The 20861-nt window shown below is 42.1% G+C and overlaps 2 protein-coding genes across 2 annotated transcripts in view; both read right to left on the reverse strand.

The window, feature by feature from the left end:
* The window catches only part of kcnh5b (potassium voltage-gated channel, subfamily H (eag-related), member 5b), a 102694-nt gene extending 96609 nt beyond the window's left edge, over nt 1–6085 (reverse strand). Inside the window, exons 1-2 of the mRNA XM_054796686.1 lie at nt 6027–6085; nt 3281–3394 (exon numbers count right to left, since the gene is read on the reverse strand). Of these exons, the coding sequence (XP_054652661.1) occupies nt 3281–3353 (73 nt within the window). The 5' untranslated portion in view covers nt 3354–3394; nt 6027–6085. The remainder of the gene's footprint in view (nt 1–3280; nt 3395–6026) is intronic.
* Nucleotides 6086–9046: 2961 nt separating this feature from the next.
* Nucleotides 9047–20861, reverse strand: part of ppp2r5eb (protein phosphatase 2, regulatory subunit B', epsilon isoform b) — a 35102-nt gene continuing 23287 nt past the window's right edge. The window contains exons 3-14 of the mRNA XM_054795999.1: nt 17309–17505; nt 17137–17238; nt 16975–17067; nt 16762–16892; nt 16579–16638; nt 14622–14730; nt 14479–14532; nt 14360–14410; nt 14162–14281; nt 13937–14064; nt 12437–12538; nt 9047–11898 (exon numbers count right to left, since the gene is read on the reverse strand). Coding sequence (XP_054651974.1) covers nt 11799–11898; nt 12437–12538; nt 13937–14064; nt 14162–14281; nt 14360–14410; nt 14479–14532; nt 14622–14730; nt 16579–16638; nt 16762–16892; nt 16975–17067; nt 17137–17238; nt 17309–17505 — 1247 coding nt within the window. The 3' untranslated portion in view covers nt 9047–11798. The remainder of the gene's footprint in view (nt 11899–12436; nt 12539–13936; nt 14065–14161; nt 14282–14359; nt 14411–14478; nt 14533–14621; nt 14731–16578; nt 16639–16761; nt 16893–16974; nt 17068–17136; nt 17239–17308; nt 17506–20861) is intronic.

Raw genomic sequence — 20861 nt, forward strand, 5'->3', positions numbered from 1 at the left:
AGGCTATACATGCTATATATACAGCATATAGCAGAGGGGTGCTCACACTTCTTCAGCCTGTGGGCTACTTTTAATATGACCATGTCCTGAAATCTACCTCCGACTATAAACATAGAGAATATACTTCTTTAGTATATTTATAAATATGAGTATTTATGTACATTGTACATGTGCTGTATATCAGCGGTGCTCACAATTAAAATGACCTACAGTACATCTACTATAGCATGTGTGCATGGCTCAGATCAACAGATTTGCTGTCTTCAACTTCACTTGAGTAGTATTTGAAATAGTTGTTCTAACAATGTGTACTATCCCTATCACTCCGACGTTTATAGAGTGAGGAAGCTTACCAAACCATAAATTATGCCTGTTCATGTTTTTATTTTGCGCTAGCACGGCTATGTTGTAAAAAAGGGTCTATATTTGGACATTGAAATGTTGCATGTAAAGCATGTCTACTTTTGTTGTGAAATTAACAATATTTTCTCTGATAATTCTGTCATGATTTCTACTTAGAATTAAAGAATGATGTCTGAAATTGGTTTCTAATGTGTTTTACTCAAATATTTTCAGTGTAAAAAAAAATAACTGTCGTGTAATCATTAGTGAAAGGTACATAACCTTCGTGTCCGCCTGCCGATGAAAATTTTGAAGAACATAATTCCATGGAAAAACAAACCCCATGATGATTACAATGGTATATATTCATGGAATAATTACTCAACTCTGCAACTAAAGTGGACACCGAGTTATGTACATTACATCAAAGAAAGAGTGAACTTCGGAGGGTTGCTATGGGAAATGGAAGATGTCTCGAGCTCTGGTATGTTGGGTGTGTGTGTGTTTTGCAATGTTTGAAGTTTGTGTTCATAACATTACCAAGGTCTATCCACGAGTTTGAAATTTTAAATGTAACACTTGGGTACCCTATATCTGAGCCATGCACATATATAAAATCTAAGCGGTAAGCTACTATATAAAGGACTATACGAAATACTAATGATTAGTATTTCACATTCACACTTTCAGACTTTACAGGTCATCAAAATAGTTGATATCATTCAGTAATTCACAATTCAAATCAAAGTGATATATAATAAAGATAATTACACATAATTGCTCAATAGTTGTGTACAGAAAACGGAGTAGCACGTCAGTGAAAATAGCGACGTAGCGTTCATTGTACACACACTTTATGTATTACGTCCAGTTAGCATTTGCTGTCAAACATTACAGATATTGTATACGAGAAATGAAAAGGATTATGCAAAAAAAAAAATGCAGCCGAAGTCAAGGCAACATATTAAAAAGCTTTCAGCAATGGGCACATTTTCCAGTTCAGTGTGAAATAGCAGTTTGACAAACAAACTTGGAGAAAACACACATTTCCATAGTGGAGTTCAGGATGCCAAAATGAAAAAAATTGACTTTTCTTCTACATAACTAGCGAAGTGAACAGATAACTTTTGTTATGGATACAGGCATCTTACCGCGCACTTAGTTGATCCGTAAATGGAATAATATAGTTGAAAGTTGCTTTATCTGTGTGTGGTTGCCGACATCTGTTCGCCACTTTTTTTTGCCGCCGAAGCACAAGAGCGAACCAGGATTAATGTCAGCTGACTGATGTCATTTGACATTTACAAAGTGACGTTTATGATGTGGGTGACACGCGACTCACACTACCTTCGATCGCCATAATGGGCACCCCTGATTTAGCGTGGATGTCCACTCATACACTGTATTACTTCACATTGTTTTCACGTAAAATTTAAAAAAAAAAAATCTAAGGCGGCTTTTATTTTACCCTGGCGCTACGCCACGACCCATTACATGCAGCGGAAACCCTACTGAATGTCCTTCAGGTCACTTTAGAGGTTTTTTTTTTGGGGGGGGGGGGGGGGGGGGGCGTTTCTCTTCCAAAAGTAAGTTTATGACTGATGATTTTTTTGTTCCAAAGGAGGACGAGGATTGTCTCTTAAATCACAAAACATGACTCAGCAACAGCAGTAATAGCAGCAGCAGCAGCAGCCAGTCCATTAAGTCCAAAAGCGAAATGTGCTGATCACGTCGCTTCAGTCCAAACGCTCTCACAATCACAGTCGAATAAACTTTATTGTCCATTGCAAGTACGCGGACATTCGAGGCTCACTCATAAACATTTTCAAATCCATTCCAAGCATTGTGAAATGAATTGAAACATGAACTTAACGTTGATGGATGGTGGAAAGGAACTGGATTCAATTCTCATTTTTGCACATGCAATATTATGATGCACTGAGGAACTGCGTCATCATGGACGCTGACCTCAAACAGTGCCTTTGCTGGTTGCAGCCAAGTACTGCACAACCTTTTTCACCCATTCAGTCAAAGTGTTTGTAGGTTATAATTTAGTTCTTTATTTTCCAAAGACTTTTGTTAGACACCGAATTTATGTTACTGAATTTGTTGCATTTGAATTTTGTGAACTGAAATTTTGTGACATAAAAGTAACTGAATAAAAGAAATCGTAATTGAAAAATAAACTAAATCGAACCAATGTGTTTGGAAATTCAGCTGTTAAAATGCGTTTTAAAATTCATTTTGTTCATATATAGGGGTTCAGTTTTCAGTGCAAATAATTTAGATCTTTCAAAACTCACAGGTACACTTCCAGTAAATTACGACTAAAGCAACTGATCTCGTCTCAGCGCCAGCAAATCAGGTGTTAAAAGTGTAGTCACGTGGCACGAGTCTCGCAAAAACCGGAAGTGTATCTGTGACTTTTGAAACATCACATTTGTTTGCACTGAATATAATATTTTAACACAGCGAATTTGAAAACATCGTATTTTAAGGCACTAAATTTTAAACCATGTGCATTTGGCGTATTATTTTTTTCTGTTAAATTTTAAGCATAATTTAATTTAAATTAACCTCTACACACCAAATGAAATTGACGGCAATAAATCAGTGAGATGGTAAAATGTTTTTTTCATGTAGCTGCGTATTCATCGTGCACACAAGGACACTCAAACGACAACACTTGAACTGATTTCCCTAAAGTTCAGCTTTGTGCTTTATTAACTGTTTCAGCCACTAAACTAAACTGACAAAAGTTAAGTGTTAATATTCTTATCGGCTTTAATTTCATTAATTAACATTTCACGAGGATGTGACGAACTTTTGGAATATATAATAAATAAGTGAACCAATAAACATTGAGTTAGAAGTGCACATGACTTTCCAAACAGTAGCCTTACACGACCAATACTACTGAAGCATGCTGGTATCTTACCACTGGACCTCCTCACGATATTCTCCAGAAAAGTGTTCTGCGGCGCCACCAGGCCTCTCTTGCCGCCCGGCATGCTGCCGTCGCTGGGGTGCTGCAGCTTTGTCGGGTGTCTTCCTGTGAGAGAGTCCTCTGGTGAAGATCATGGTAGCTCTCTGACTGATGGACGCGCACTGAGCGCAGAGCCGCGCGAGCACACGAGGCGCGCCGAGTGGACAGACTTGCGCATGCGTGACTGGGGGCTTCTTCCCCGTGATTGCAAACACATGAACGCGTATGTCGTCTTTTAAAAGTGTAAACACGTCTTCGTTCGCAGAAAGAAAGCATATCAATGTTGTGACGATGACAACTTCAGTAGTTTCTTGCACAAATATGCTGACAATTATGCTGGGATAAAACCGTAACGTGTGCCTCACTGCTCCTTCTAGTGGCCGCGACTTAAACTACATGTGTGTAGTAGTTTGGCTGTATTCTTTTTCACCAAACTGTGTTCGTCAAAAGGGTACATTAGCTGATGTAAATATGCATTTAACAACTTTGTGACATCATCGTGATGATAGACAAGCAGCAGGGGGCGTGGCCATTAGGGCACATTTGCTATAGGGCGTGGTTATGATGTTACACGTGGACGTGGGCACGCTTGTCAGGCTAATCGCTAACTCCAACCTATCAGGACGCGTGCTGAACACAAGCCGACACACACGTACTGTACACGTACACTTGAAGTGAAGTGCGGTGAGGTTCATGGCTCTTGAGGCACTGACATCTTTGGAGTTTTTTTTCATCTGAATACATGTTGCTCATTAACAGGGTAACCATAAAAAGAGAATACTAAAAAAAAGTTTTCAGATACTTCTTAGACCCATTTGTGTTCTTACATTTTATTTGTATATGAAGTACATGCAGTCGTTCTTTCTCCTGGAAAAGTTGTGATACTAAAAGACCTCAGACTCATCAGACCTCCTGGTGAGTTTGGGAATATATTCCTCCATCGTGGCAGTCAAATTCATTTCATTTTTGGTAGCATTAGCTAGCAAAAAAAAAAAAAAAAAAACGAACGCTGGCTTTTCCTCTGTGAAAGGACTTCAGTGACAAGCACGTTCCGGCTCACGCACGCCCCCCAGCCCTTCAGGATGCATCGGTACTGCAAGTGCCTCCTGTATGACATTTCCATGTATTTTATTGTCTGATTAGCAAAAATAATGTCACGCTTATTAAAGACAACCTCACTGTGCGAGCAGATGCACTCGTGCCTGCCTGCTACCTCCTGAGCAAGCGCTGCATTGGTGGTGCCCCGATCCCACAGCTAAGAGACAGTCCTGATGGACTTTCTCGGGCGCCCTGAAGCCTTCTTCACAACAAGTGAACCACTCTCCTTGAAGTTGTTAATGATGTAATAAGTGGTTGCTTTGGGTGCCATCCTACCAGCAGCAATATCCTTGCCTGTGAAGCCCTTTTTGTGCTAAACAATGACTGCATACAATTCCTTGCAGGTAAACACGGTTAACAGAGGAAAAACAAAGATTTCAAGCGTCACCCTTCTTTTTAAAACTTCCAGTCAGTTATTCGAACTTAGTCAGCATGACAGAGTCATCTCCAGCCTTTGTCAACATTCTCACCTGCTGTATTTTAACCAGAGAATCGCTAACATAATGTCAGCTGGTCCTTTTGTGGCAGGGCTGAAATGCAGTAAAATTAAAAAAAAAAAGTTTTTTAAGTTCATTTTCATGACAAAGAGGGACTTTGCAAGTAATTGCCATTCATCTTATCATTCTGGAGTATGCAAATTGCCATCATAAAAACAAGCAGACTTGGTGAAAATTAACATTTGTGTCATTTTCAATACTTTGGCCCTGACTATGCATTTATATACGCGCAACAAAAATATAAACGGAACCCTTTTGTTTTTGCTCCCATTTTTTATGAGATCAACTCAAAAATCTAAAACTTTTTCCACATACACAATATCACCATTTCTCTCAAATATTGTTCACAAATCTGTCTAAATCTGATAGTGAGCACTTCTCCTTTGCTGAGATAATCCATCCCACCTCACAGGTGTGCCATATCAAGATGCTGATTAGACACCATGATTAGTGCACAGGTGTGCCCTAGCATGGTGGTAGTGGTGGTGGAGGAGGAGTTATTGAAAAAAGGACAAATGGTCGTCGCCGTTAGACTCTTCTAAAAGAGGTAGTGTTCTGTGGGTGGTGTAGAATTAAGCAGGCCTATTAACTCTTCATAAACTTTAATCACACGCTCTGTCCGGGTTGCATTGTACAACTACAGTTTAGCTTTCCATTTCTCCCTTACACTCTCTCCCCACCGTCTTCCTCTACCTGTTGGTCCCATTAGCTGTGTCACAGTGCCCTCTACTGGTCAAGCATGTAGCAGTATAAATACGGAGTTACTACAAGGCAAAATACATGAAAATATAGACCAGTCAGCTTGCGTTTGTATCTTCGAATGTTCGCAAGTCGGATGTTCGTAAGTAGAGAACCCAGTGTGTGTATGTGTGTATATATATATATATATATATATATATATATATATATATATATATATACATATGTATGTGTGTGTGTGTGTATATGCAGTAATTGTACTGTGTGTATATATATACTGTATATCCCAGACCCGACCACAATTAGTAGAATTCCCTATTTATATATCAAATATTTTCGTAGAGCAATCAAAATGTCTTTTGTGTTAACATTTTGGCTTTCTGAAACAACTAAATTGGACTTACATTATTTCTTATGGGAAAAATGTATTCCGTTAGCATCCTTTGGGGTTAGGATCGGACCTTCTGGAACGGTTGAATGACGCTAACCAAGGTTCCACTGTATCTACATACATATATTCCATGACAACCATGTGCGTTTACGGTCTCGCAGCCATAGCCATAGACGCCGCATCGAGTGGGTTTGTCCACTGCTGCGATACGTCAACGCCGCCGCCATATTGGATGGGTCAAGGCTGCGCTGTTAGCCAAAAACAATCAAAGCCTAACTATTTCCCAAGTATAGTAGTGAGTGTGTAAATGTATAAACGAGAGGAATTAACTAAAATTTATTTGTAGAAAGGCGCTTTATGAAAGTAAGCGCTATTCATTACAGCCCAGGCGTGACCCATCCAATATGGCTGCGACGTCAACGGCCGGCTCAGCGCTCGATGCGGCGTCCTACAGCATGTCTATGCTCGCAACAGGCAACAACAGGTCACGTGACAACTCAGCATGACTTCGGCGGGCGAGGTGACGGAAGAAAAGTCATTGAAAAAAAAGTAATCAGAACATAACCCCGTTGATCTGACAGGCCACGCCCCGTCCCTCTCCATCAAGGAAGCAGAACACAGCAAAATAAAACCACGCACCATCGAAAAAGTGGATTTTAAATAGGAGGTCAAAGAAGAGTGCATTAAAGTTAAATATTTAACTTTTTTTAAAAATCGTATTGCGTGGTTACATGATGCTCTATGGACCATAGCTAGGTGGCGCTAGATGCCGACGGTCCCCTGTAACAGTAAGTCCATCTCGGTCTACTAAATCTACACATTTTGTATTTTGTTGTCAGACGTAATGATGATGATGGTGGTATTCAAGCAGAAAGATAAAGGCCACGCACGCTAACAGCAAAGCGTGTGAGCGTGCGTGTGTGTGGGCTCTGCTCCACCAGTGACATTATTTATGGCAAGGAGTGGGCGGATCTTACTATTTTATGAAGCTCGGGGGAGCGAACAGTAGACACAACACTTGGGCTTATTAACGCTACCTACATGTTGCCTTAATTACTACAACACTATAATGGACGCTTTGGGAGCGAGGAGCATCACAAACATCATTTAAATTACATCAATTAAAAGTGGAGGACACTTCCTGGAGGGACAGCTACGAAGAAGACAGAGGAACTGAACGCTGGGCTACGGCATGAAGTCATTATTTAAAAAAAAAATAAGACGAAGACAGAGAAGGAAAAACCTTCACACACAAAGCAGTTGCCTAAATGTTCCAGGATGCATTGCTGCATAGACGTATACTCCACAAGCATTGAACCGGCGCTCCCCCGTGTGGACAAAAGGTTTACTGCAGTACTGAAGGAGAACGTTTCTTTCACAACTCAGTAAACTATAAATGAAATGATAGTTGCTGAAAATAAATACAAGTTTAAATGTTATGAAGGTTTTCAACATGTTATGTTCTAGGATTAGCTCAGTTTCACAATGATTGCACTGTGCGTTTAATGTAGGTTTTTTTTTGCTAATGTTTAAAAAATCTATACTGTACACAGGTGAGAACAAGTGTTTGCCCCCTTCCTGATTTCTTTTTTTGGACGTTTTCTCACACTTAAATGTTTCAGATCATCAAACGAATTTAAATTTTAGTCAATTGCAACACAACTGACCACAAAATGCAGTTTTTAAATGAAACTTTTTATTACGAGAGAAAAAAAATCCAAACCTAAATGGCCCTGTGTGAAAAAGTGATTGCCCCCTAAACCTAATAAGTGGTTGGGCCACCCTTAGCAGCAACAACTGCAATCAAGCGTTTGTGATAACTTGCAATGAGTCTCTTACACCACTGTGGAGGAATGTTGGCTCACTCATCTTTGCAGAATTGTTGTAATTCAGCCACATTGGAGGGTTTTCCAGCATGAAGCGTCTTTTAAGGTCATGCCACAGCATCTCAATAGGATTCAGGTCAGGACTTTGACGAGACCGCTCCAAAGTCTTTTGTTTTTCTTCAGCCATTCAGAGGTGAACTTGAACTTGTTCTGGATCATTGTCCTGCTGCAGAACCCAAGTTGGTTTCAGCCTGAGGTCACCAACAGACGGCCGGACATTCTCCTTCAGGATTTTTTGGTAGACAGCAGAATTTATGGTTCCATTTATCACAGCATAACAGCCCCAGACCATCACACTACCACCACCATATTTAACTGTTGGTATGATCTTTTTCTGAAATGCGGCATTACTTTTCCGGCAGATGTAACGGGACACACGTCTTCCAAAGAGTATTTTCCTCAAAGGTCTTGGATATCAAGATATTTTCTGGCAAAATTGAGACGAGCCTTAACATTCTTCTTGTTCAGCAGTGGTTCTGGTCTTGGAACCCAGTGTCTTTCTTACGGTGGAGTCATGAACATCGACCTTAATTGAGGCACGTGAGGCCTGCGTTCTTGGAGTCATTTTGGTTGGCCGGACACTCCTGGGAAGGTTCACCACCACCACTGTTCCACGTTTCTGCCATTTGTGGATAATTGCTCTCACGGCAGCTCACTGGAGCCCCAAAGCTTCAGAAATGGCTTTATAACCTTTTCCAGACTGATAAGTCTTCATTATATTTTAACAGGGGGTTAATCTCTTTTTCACACGAGGCCATGTAGCTTTGGGTTTGTTCCTCCCTTAATAATAAAGCGTTTTATTTAAAAACTGCATTTTGTGTTCAGTTGTGTTGTCATTGACTAATATTTAAATTTGTTTGATGATCTGAAACATTTAAATGTGACAAACATGCACAAAAAAGAAATCAGGAAGAGGGCAAACACTTTTTCACACCACTGTACGTATACAGTATATATGCTGGAAACAATTACGTGCTCTTTTGGAATACAAATAAAAATGAATTCCACTAAAACCCTCAGCAACATTACACAAATACTTCAAATAATAATACCTGAATGATGGTTTGGTCCCAACTATCATGTCCTTAAAAAGGTATTTAACCAGCACATGCACACACACACGCATCAAATGAATCAATTCATCATCTGGGCTTTATCACAAAACAGGTTTAATTTAATATCTCTTTATTTTTTTTTAAAATAATTAAACATTTGTATTTCTCCAACCCTTTTTTCTCCTCACTTTTTAAATCGAGTTATAGCTGGCCCATTCTAAAGCACACACGACTTCTGCGAGGGAGGGTGGAGGGGAGCGTCGTGGTCAACTCGCCATCAGAGTGGACCCCTACATCCTTTGACCTCCCCCGCCCCCACCTACCTGACTTCACCCACCTAAACCCAGCGCCCTTCCCTCCCTCCCCAACTAAAAAAAAAAACCATATCCAATGGTGAAAAGAAAGTTCATCCAAATACCCAAAATGAGATAAAAAGGGTGGAGAGGGAGAAGAAAAAGAGACAAAGTGGGAAAGACGATCATAAATAGCAGGACGTTGTTCCATAATACCTCTTTATGTCTCTCTCCACGCGTTCCTAAACAAAAACAGAAGCTAAATGACTACAAGATACAAGATTATCAGTGTACTGCATTCATTAACAATGTACAGGCTGGTCGTCTTGCTTTTCTTCTCACTCTTAATACTGTGAAGGCGACACAGCACCCCCCGGTGGCCAGGAGGTGGCGAGGCAGAAGATCACCGGGAAGATCTTTGGCGCTCCTCTCCACACTTTTTGTCTGATTCCAGAGTGGTCTCATTGGCCTGTTATAGGGGCGGGGGGCATCAGTGCCAGACTGATACCACATGGCTGGGAGGGAGGGGGTCCGGAGGTGGGAAGCGCTCCTTCACTCTTAGAGGAGGGCAAAGACTGCGTCTACATGAGTGCTCGCAACAAAAAGGTCAAATAAAGGTTTGTCACCATCGTTCCTCCACAGATTGTTGACGTTTGTGTCAATACAGAAAAGCTGCGTTCATAATCAAGACTGCCACCTTGGAACGGATGCTAACGCTAGCTGCTCGCCCTGTTCCCTGCACATACATACCGGTACACACCGTACGTCCAGAGGACCACGCGGATGAGAATTGTGCAAATGAAGTTCTTCGTCTTGTCGCTTAAGGCCCTGTCACAACTTGACGATTTAGCCAGCACATGCCCGACGTGATCATTTTGATGGCATACGTTGAACTGTGGACGTTTTTTCAATTTTGGGCGTACACATAGCGTATTCATAACGAGTTTGACGTATACATGACGTATTAGTAACTTATATAGAACGTTTCTATAACTTATAGACAACTTATACCAACGAATGCGTAGCGTGTTGCCGGCGTTCACAACTTACGCCCAACGCCAGTCTAACTTATGCAAACCGCACGGCAGCGTATGGCCGACGATCACGTGCCATAGCCTATAAAAAGGCTGCCACCTGATGACTCAAATCATAACATCACTAGACATCGCAGTGTCAACATCACCATCATGCCGAAGAAAATTTCGAAGACCGCTGCCAAGAAGTATCAGGGCAGTGACGGAGGGATCCATCACCACCCAAAGCCTCCCCCTCCCACTCTGATGGAGATGACGCAGGTTGTAACACCTCTCAGGCATCATCAATGGTATCGGAAGCTGCTTCCCCAGTGGCCTCCATCTCCTCTCAGCCAACGCTTGCCAAGAAGACACAGTTCTGTCTCAAGGTATGTTGACGTGTTACGACTTGTGCGTAACTTACAAATAACGTGTGTGAACGGGCGTCAACGATTGCATAACTTATTGCCCGCGTATGCGGGACGTATGAATCATATGTTGACGACTTGGACGTACGACGACGTATGCCGGCGTGCTTCAGCGTGCTCTTAACTTATAAAAAACTTACCCATAACTTATTCGACGTACGCCAGCGTATTGGCCAAATTTTTCATACGTTGGCGTACGCGGGCAAAATCATCAAGGTATGACAGGGCCTTCAGGAACAGATGACTGCTTGTACGCACACTGAATGTGAGAACTACAATATGAGCGACGTCGCCTTAAGGAGTTTGTCGGCCACTCGTGTTCACAGCACTTAGGTTGTCTGCTAACACAACAGCTTGTCTTTGGAGTTCAGTCCAAAGATATACCTAGCTAGCTAGCTAGCTAGCATCCTAAGTTTTGCTGGTGCACAGCTACTTCCCACCACTAGGAGGCTACGTAACTGCTGTCTGGCTGGGCGTGTACGAACACGCATGTAGACGCACTCGAAGACGAGCTGCAGTGTTTTTGTTGCATTTGCTTCCTGTTTGTGGTGGAGGGGGAGGAGTCAACAGAAGACGTCCAACAGCAGGAAGAAAAGAATCAGACAGAACTGCAGCGATGAAGACGAGTGCGGTGAAAATCAAACTATCTTCTCGCTTTTAACGCTCTGCTCCACGTCCAAATGTTTGTTTGTTTGTTGAAAGCCCCGCCCACACAAGTCATTTTCTCATTTTCTATTTTTTTCCTCCTTTTTTTATTGTTTAGTTTTTTTTTTCCGTCCGTTTGCAATAATAGCAGTTTAAGGGAACAAAGAAAAAAATAATTATTTACAGTGTTGAAAGTGTGAAAACAGACGTGATGAATCTACTGTAAAGTAAGTCGCACAAACACAGGAGAAATAAAAACATAAGAAAAAAAAAACAATTAAGAGACCAGCGGGTGCTCCGTATGGATCCACACATGATGGACTTTAGCAGGGAATCTCTTCTTGGAGCTCTGGGCAGACATGGCTGATGTGAAAGGGGGGAGGGGCTGGGGGTCAGAGAGGAGGGTCGTGGGTGTGTGGGTGGGGGAAAGGGGGGGGCATCGGAGGTTGTTCAGCGCGGTCTTCGTTAAGTTGGGATGATCCCGTCGCTCCTAAGGCCTCGCTTCAGCTCCAAGTCCTCCAGCTTCTTCCACAGCTCCTCGCGCTCCTTCTCCTTCTTCTTCTCGCTGAACAACAACATGGATGCCACTTCAGAGACCACAGGTACTGACCACAAACGCTCGATTATTGAGGCGCTAACTTCATCAGCCCGGGAAACCTCATTCCGTATGCTAGACACTGCATTACGCATTACTGACAAACAGTAGATCCCTGCTACTCTCGGCGGTTACTTTCACGGACCACCAGCGAATGGCGAAAAACCGTGAGTAATTGATACGTCGATAACTTTTTTTTTTTTTTTTTAAACATGTAGCTTGCTTGAAATCTGAACATGTCCACTTTGATATTCGTCACTACACTAAAAACCAATGTGGGTCCATATATGCTAAGATAATTGAGGAAAACATCTAAGCTTTGTGTTGTAGTAGAAAACATATGTCATGAATACTTCATTTTATTTGTACAATATGCCAAGGACCAGCAAAACACCAAGCTCCTCATGTCGTGCTTTCCCATCATAATCTTATAAATGAGAAGAAACCTGTCACTAACGAGTCCAACGACATTGTCAACATCGGTGAGCGATGATGCAAGGTTGCTTACCGCTGGCGATCTGACTTGTAAGTGGCTGTGAGTTCATCGAATAATGGATTGTTCATCTCCATGAAGGCCTTCAGTACGTTGTAGACCAGCGCCACGATGGCCCTGTCAGGCACACAGAAAGTAGTCAACACAAAACAATGGTTTGTACGTTTCACACCACAAGGGGGCACCATATTCCCTGACAGTATAGGCCAGGGGTGCTCATTATGTGGATCCCATAGACTTCACTTTGTAGATGTCATATGACATCCATCAGCTGACATGAAGCTCCCCTCCTGATTCGCTCTCCCCCACGACAATGGTGAACAGACGTGTCAAACTACACACTGAGATGCAACTTTCATCTTCATTAATCAGAATACGCATAAACTAACTCAGGGGTAAGATGCTTGTATCTATAACTAAAGTTATGCGTTCACTTGTAGCGGTTAGTTATGTAGAAAAAAAGTCAACTGTTTGATGGCTTTGTCTCACGTCATGAACTCCACTATAGAAATGCGTGTTTTCTACACTTCTCTTTCTATTATTACATTCATTGCGTTGTGCTCCGTTTTCCCCCCTCAGGTGTTTAACCTCCTCAGCACGTGGGGAAGCGTCAGGGGGCACCACTGTATATACTACTGTATATATTATACTAACGTTTCACCGATGTTGGCAGGTCTGTTTGTGTCTTTAATCATGCTTGAACAATGCTGGTGCCAGCAACTCATACAGTGGTTTGTGCAATCAATACATACTGAAAGTTCTCAATAGTATTTCAAATTGTGGCGTGAAAACATTTCTGTCCCCTCTGGGGGGCATGAGAGAAAATAATTGAGAACTAGTGTTATATTTATATTTATACTGTTATTTTTATATGAGGTGTGTTCAAAAGCGGAATTACAAACAACACCACCACCTACTGGTGGAATGATGAGCTACATCACCGACAGTCCCATTACAATGTGTTTACGAGCAAGGACAAACAGGTGCTGCCAAATATTCGTGGTGCTCCAAATGTTATGAATTATCCAATATCGACAACTATATTTATTTGAAGGATTTGGGACAGCACTACACTGTCAGAATTTGCGCACAAGAACCACGCACACAGTGAACACAGTATACTTATTGAAGTGTACTTTGGCCTGTCACGATAACAAATTTTGCTGGTCGATAATTGTGTTAGAAATTATCGACGATAATCGATCATGTCAACCTTTTTTTTATACCATATTATTAAGTTTACCATTCAATGATCACTGTCATGTCACATTTGAGCCACTAGATGGTAGTCAAGTTTATCTGTAAGAGGCACAGAAGATGCCTACTATAGCGCTTACAAATCTCGGCGCGTCACCGCTTCACATACCCTGGGTATCACGAGCTCGCGCCGGCCGGCACTATACATTTATTTCGTCGATTAAACGCCCCAGCGAGCGCCAACCGCTGGAACGAATTCCCCACAGCAAGACAAACACAAGACACACATGAAAAAAAAGTGTAGAAGAAGATACTTACGGGTTCCAGTGTTCTTTGGAGATCCGGTATAGGCTGGCGAACATGATGGGCAAGATGACACTGGAGTTTTCCTCAATCAGACTCATGATATACTCGTTGTTCCAGTAGTACAGCGCTCGCTCGGCCACCTGCAGTAACAACACATTTTAATAACAATAATAATAATAATAATATCAGCTTCTTCTATCCCTCAGGATAGAAGCAGGCTTGGGGGTGGTCACCCACTTGGAAGTGTGGGCTGGAGACACATCTGGAGATCTGTTTGAAGAGCGGCTCTTGGATCTTGACAAACTGTGTCGGTTCTATGACATCCAGGATCTCCTCCAGCTCACCTAGAAACATCACCTGTGGCCCAAAAGGAAAGCATTACACAAAGATTGTCTCCGCACACAGTTTGGAAACAAAGAAGAAGAGGAGCCTCACCTCTTTTTGACTGCAAGTTTTAGGCCAGAACTTCAGTAAGCCTCTGATGACCTGAGGAGCGCACACACGTTTGACAAGGCTGCATCTCTAACCATGTGTGGATCTGTGGCGGTACTTACTGGTTCTGTTAATGTTGGATCTTTCTCTAGGAACTGTACAATGCAATACGCCAACTGCATGAGGGAAGAGCATGAGAGGTTTGAATGAACAACACAGGTGACCACCGCAACACAAGAAGCATGCAGAAGACCACTCGCTGTACCTGTGCGTGAAAGAGTGACAGGCTGCGGACCGTGTGGAGCGGGATCAACACTTTGACCAGAAACTGTTTATGCTCTGCTTTCAGCGGCAGAGCGAAGCCATTGATTATACTGGAGACAAGAAACACAACATTATATGTTTTTAAAAACACTTGTATGTGTCAACATGGTAGGTAGTGTGCCCTCTGCTGGCTGCCATGCCAACTACAAGTGTTTCATGACTGGCATCTCCCCAGATCACGTTTCAAGTATCAGAATATCTTCTACTTGTCTTTTATTGGCTGCTAGATGAGGGAACCTGCAGCCAGCCCTACAGTTTGTAGCATTTTAACAATTATTTAAAAATCTGGTCTCAACTGTTAAATGTAAGTGTGTTTAGGAACTATTAATGGTGGATACAGAGCATTGCATCCTGATGAAGAGTTGAGCAAGGTCTTATGGAAATAAGACAGCCTCAGAAGACACATAAGCGTCTCTAAGGATATATGCAAATATGCTTCACATGCTAGGTATTTATTACAAACACAATAGCAAGTTAAGAATGACTTGAAGAAAAAAGCCAATGTGGCTCCAGGTCTTTTTCTTTTTTTGTAAAGGATTAGCTCGAGAGAAGACTGAATTATTTCTTCACTAGCCCATAACAACCAGTTTGTGCTCAACGTGAACCCATCAAGTCCCTAAGTGACATACAGGAAACGTGGTTGTCGTGTGACAGTCATGTGACTATCCCAAGCTATGGCTTCCCAAAAATGGTAATGTGTCCGTTAAGCCAGCTAGTTTCCAAAAGCTCCTTTTAAATCTTTGTAATAATTGTACTGCGTTAATAGGGTGTCAAATATTACGATTCCAATGTTCTTACTATATTTCTTCAATGAATACATAAAAAACAAGCTAGGAAAATCGCTATCTGGCTATTAGTCTTCAAATTGCTGTCGAAAGCCTGACCTGATGTATTTGTCACAATAGCAGAGATGCTAATAAGACACTCAATAAATGTCACTGACACATCTTTGGCATGTACTAGTTGTACAGTAATCCCTCATTTATTGATGTTAATTGGTTCTTGACCCAACTGTGATACTTACATTTACGCAAAGTAGGCTTTCTTATTTATTAATGGAATATTTTCATAGTGAGCATAGAAAACCTGTTTATGGCCTAAATACGATTTTAACTTTACAGCCCTCTAGACATGAAATAACACCCATATAATCACACACTCGTATTACCCAATAATATATTTTAGATGACATAAGAGTAAATAAGTCACTTAAGACATAAATAAGACTTGTACTCGTTTGTGTTGCTGTAAATGTGTTCGCGCTGACAGGAAGTGATGTCGCGGTTCAGAGCGAGACATCATCTCCTAATAATTGCTTTTAAACCATATTTAGCAGAACATGACGTTATTGACTTATGGGTGTCGGTTTCATTTCACGCAATGGTAGACGCAAGCATGCATGCACCCTATAATGCGCAAAGAAATATTCCTCATGTTTCCCGGGCTCCATGTAAGTGTGCAGTGATTTTCAAGACAATGTACACAAACGGGGGCGAACAGGTTGCGCTAAAAAAAGAAAAAAGGTAGCAGCAAATCTATCTATTCTATCTGTGGTGGTCTAAACCAGATGTAATTGTGGCAGGCCATCACAAATAAATGAATGTATGAGAAACACCGATGTCTTCTTGAGTTCCACTTGGCCTGTGGTTATATCTTTCATCATGTTACTGAACTTCCCATTTTATTTTGCTGGAATGATGTAGTTTATGGTGTCGTTTGGAAAAATTCATATCACAATCTTAACCAAAATCTTCAATACGTTCAGTATTAACATAAACCTCAGTAAACGTCTTCTTGCGGTAAACACTTCACAAACATCCACACTGCACTGCGCTCCTGTCAGCCAACAATGTGAATGTGAGTGTTTTCGGTGAGGCGGGGTGGGGGCCTCGACATACCTGCCCAAGATCTCCAGCAACTCAGCCACCCCGTTGAAGTGCTCCGTCTCATAAACAAAACTGCAGAGAGCACAGGTTTAAAACGTAATGTTTTCAAAGTTACAAAAGACATGTCTTTTGAAGAAGAACTCAGGGTCAAAAGAAGAAAAATACACAAAGCACTATAACTTTGATCAAGCTCACCGTAGAAAAATATTATTGATCTGTTTTCGTATAAAAGCCCTCAGCCCCAGGAATTTGCCATAGATTCTATGCAAGACTGTCTTCAGGTAGTCTCTCTCCCGAGGATCTTCGCTGTCAAACAGCTCCAGGAGCTGAGAGGAGGGACAAAGTAGGACATGAGTGGCGGTGAAGGTGAAGGAAAGACACCATGCAGCATTAATGTGCAGGGCTCACCTGTAGGACAAACTTCTGGTCTATGTACTTTTTGGCAATGCTGGGCTGGAATTCCTGACTCTCCAGGAAGCGGATGAAGAACTCATATACCAACTGAGAAGGAAAGGCGTTGTTATTTACTTTAGAGACGGACGGACCAAAGACGAGGCCCTCAAACGTTACCTGTAAGTGAGGCCAGGAGGCCTCGAGTGTGGGCTCATCCTCTTCAGGGTCAAACTCATTACTGTCGCTGGGTGGAAGGGTCCGGAATATGTTGTGAGACACCTGAAAGTTGAGACAAAACACTGAGTTAACCCCTGAAGTCGAAGTTCTGCATGATCTGAAGTCCTCTGACCATTTTCACAACTTCAGGGTAGGCCTGCTCTGTCAGGTAGCTCCTGCTGACGGTCACGTAGTCCACCAGCTCGTTGAGTGTGGAGCGCTTGTACTCCTTCATCTTGAGGTCCGACAGAGTGTCCATGAAGTCAAAGACAGTACAGCACTGCTGCAGCTTCTTGAGGAACAGCTCGGGCTGCTCCGGGGCCGGCACGTCTGCGCACACGCACACACCACACACACACACGCACACATTGAGTGGCCTGGTTCATGAAAGATGCACCTTATTGCAACTTAACAGAAAAGTTTTTAAAAAAATTATCAGATGTGTCCTATACATTCATTTATTTGTGGCGGCCCGGTCAAATAGATTTGGCGCTACTTGTTGGGCCTTTTCTCATAAACCCATTCTTTTGACACTGTGTGTACAACATTGCTTGTTAACGCATGGCATGCGCAGCCTCCCACCCCCACCGCCCGCCCGCACTCACGCACCTGCTCTGCCGGTGAAGAAGAAGATGTAGCAGGAGGGATCTGGGTTGCCAACTTAGCGACATTTCTGCTATGCTTTGTGAGTAGTCATAATAGTTTAAGAAAAGTGGGGATGTGTGTTCAAGTTAAAGAACACGGCAGTTTGTCTTCTATTTGGTGGATTTATTAACTGTGGCAGAGTCTGACAAAGTTAGATAGGTTTATCTTTTGCGTCTGTTAGCACATACTAACTGTGATGCGTTTAAGGATCGCCGAACAAAGTGTGAAATCTTTATGCGAGAGAGGAGATACATTATCAATGAAAAAAACATAAACCTAAAAATTGTGGGCTTCACAGACTGACATGAAAGCACGAGGGGTGTCACGAGATATAACGAAATTCAAACGTGACGAGGTATCACATTTAGAAAAACAGCCTCGCGATATAAAAAAAAAAAATTAGCCACACGATAAATGAAAATTAACTTGACAATTTAGCCAGCCTCAATATATTGCCATGTGCACGCATGTCTGTTTTCCTTTTCTCTCGCCTCCAAACAGGCAGGAAGCTTGTTTTCATCCCCTGGGAGTATTGGCTCCATATAACAGCGGCTTGAACTAAGACTCAAGATTCAAGAGTTTTATTGTCATATGCATAGTAAAACAAGTGAGCCCTCTTGTCAGTCGTACAGTCTCTTTGGCTCTGTGAGGGGCAGGCGGGGCTGTTAGCATACACACAGCAGAAGAGCGTAGCCTCGTGAAAAGCAATACAAGGCAATGTGGTAGAAACTAGGAGGGGAAAAGATGCTTGCAAAGCCGAATGCCACAGCCGTGTGGGAATATTTTGGCTTCAAACCAAATGAGCAAGGTGAGCCCATCAACACGGCTGAGCCAGTATGCCAAAGTTGTTGAAAAGTGGTGCCAACAAAAAGGCAACGCAATGGACCCACTGAAAATACAGTATAACCACTCAGCCATGTTTTCCCATGGGGGGAAAAAACAGTCAACACCCACGAGACGTTTGGTTGGCAAAGTAAGGAGAAACGGAACAGCACAAAACTGGGTGCAATCACAAAAAATTGACTTTGCTACATCGCAAAAGAAATGCTGCTCTCGAATAGAGTTGAAAAACCATCATTTCGAGAAATGTTGCAAACGTTTGACAGCCAGTAAAACTTGTCTGTGAGAAAATACATGTCACAAGCGGTAATTCCGATGCAATGTTATTTATGTGTTGTGTATAAAACAAAGACAAGCACAATGTAAGCCTTCACAATAAAATGGCTGCGCATTACATGCTGTCTGACCACAATGCACAAAATAAGGGTCTCCAAAAAGTAGCGTCGAACAACATCAAATTAAAAACAGAAAATGAATACAGACTGACCGTTGGTATGAGCCTGGATTTTGTTTTCCAGAGAGAAGATGATACCAACGTTGTTCTATGTGCGGGTGACAGGCAGGATGCTCTCAAATCACCGTGAGAACGAACAAAATACAAACTGGAGCACTCAACAGACACATAACGTCAACAAAGCTTAATTGTATGCATTCATACATAGCATCTGCATTTGGAAAGAAAGATGAACAGGAAACATAAGTCTTGTGCTTTTCAGGCTCCAAAACACAGCTGTCTTGGAACGAAATAGCAAAACGAGACTTTGGAGACCACGTGATTGTCCCGTTAGTGGTCACACAGCGTATGGATGCACAGCAAGGTAAGGCCTGGCAGCAGGTGACTTATGTTACAATCCCACTGAGATGGCCATGGGAGTGCAGAGGGGTCGTGCAGAGGGGTCGTGCAGAGGGGTCGTGCAGAGTTCACACCTGCTAGCTAACCACTTGAGCCACCACCGTGACTCAATGGTGCTGGTCTAGCATGGCTGGTCCTTTGTTACATAATAGATAAGCTGCTCCGAAGGCGCCGCACCACGAGCTGTGTGCGTGTGCGTATGTGTGTGTCTAATGCCATCATGCATGAAGAGAGCAAGGCCCCTTGGTCGAGCCTAAAGCTACTTAAAGCTACAATGACGAAAAGGATAAATTCATATTGGTTGTCATGACTGTCATAATCTGAACGGCTAAGGTCGCCGTGATTCCACATACAAACGTTGTATGCTACTATCTACTTCGTCAACAAATTGATTATAGAAGCTGAAAAGTGATGGTTTCACCAAACATACAATGGTCTTTATATCACCTATGAGTACTTGACATAATTAAATAGTAATACACTCTTTACTTCACAGTAAAGGTAAAATTGGGAAAGTAAGAGCCATAAAATGTGAGTGCTTGCTTGAATGTCTGCAGCAGTGCTTATTTTACACTCAACATGTGCACATCAGGGGTGTATACACTTAGTCGAGGTTAAGGGTTAATGAGTCACGTGCTGGTTCAATATGGGCAATGACACGCTGGCTGGCAGGCTGATGGCTACTTGGACATTATGAAGAGGTCAAAAGTAGAGGTGGGGAAGCAAATGGCGAGAATAAAAGATGGCTATGTGTAGATTCAGTATGAAGATGAAAAGTCAATATCATCAGCGTGATTAAGTACAACTTTTTTATTCTATAGAAGATGTATGGATGGAATTTCTATTCATCCTCTGTGGATATTAAAAATAGTGTGACATTATGGCTAATGAGACTAATGAGTGGCTGCAGGATTTGGGAAGGAGGGGGTTCGGCTTGTTGCAGCGCCTGGAGTCTGAAGATCCTGCAGCGTGGTCGCTATAGGAGCATGTAAAGGGCCTTAAAGGAAGCTATGAATAGACAGATAATCACATAGGACATCCTAAGCCTCCCACTGATTCACAAGAAGGAGAAAAGACTACAACAGAGGCCGCCTCTGGAAATGTCAAGTCGACAAAGACAACAATGGAAGGGCTATTGCTAATTTACTTTGCCTTTTGGTGACAAGTCAAACTGCAGATTTATAATGAAAATGTACCAGAAATGTTCCATTTGGCTTGATCAAGAATACCAAGTGGGCAAAGTTCATAAACGGTTCATAATACAGTCGTCCCTCGTTATATTGTGGTTCAAATATTGCTCCCTCACTATATTGGGTTTAAAATAAATAAATAAATAAAAGATCACTGT

Source organism: Dunckerocampus dactyliophorus, chromosome 13, assembly GCF_027744805.1.
Source record: "Dunckerocampus dactyliophorus isolate RoL2022-P2 chromosome 13, RoL_Ddac_1.1, whole genome shotgun sequence".
NCBI classification, from domain to species: domain Eukaryota; kingdom Metazoa; phylum Chordata; class Actinopteri; order Syngnathiformes; family Syngnathidae; genus Dunckerocampus; species Dunckerocampus dactyliophorus.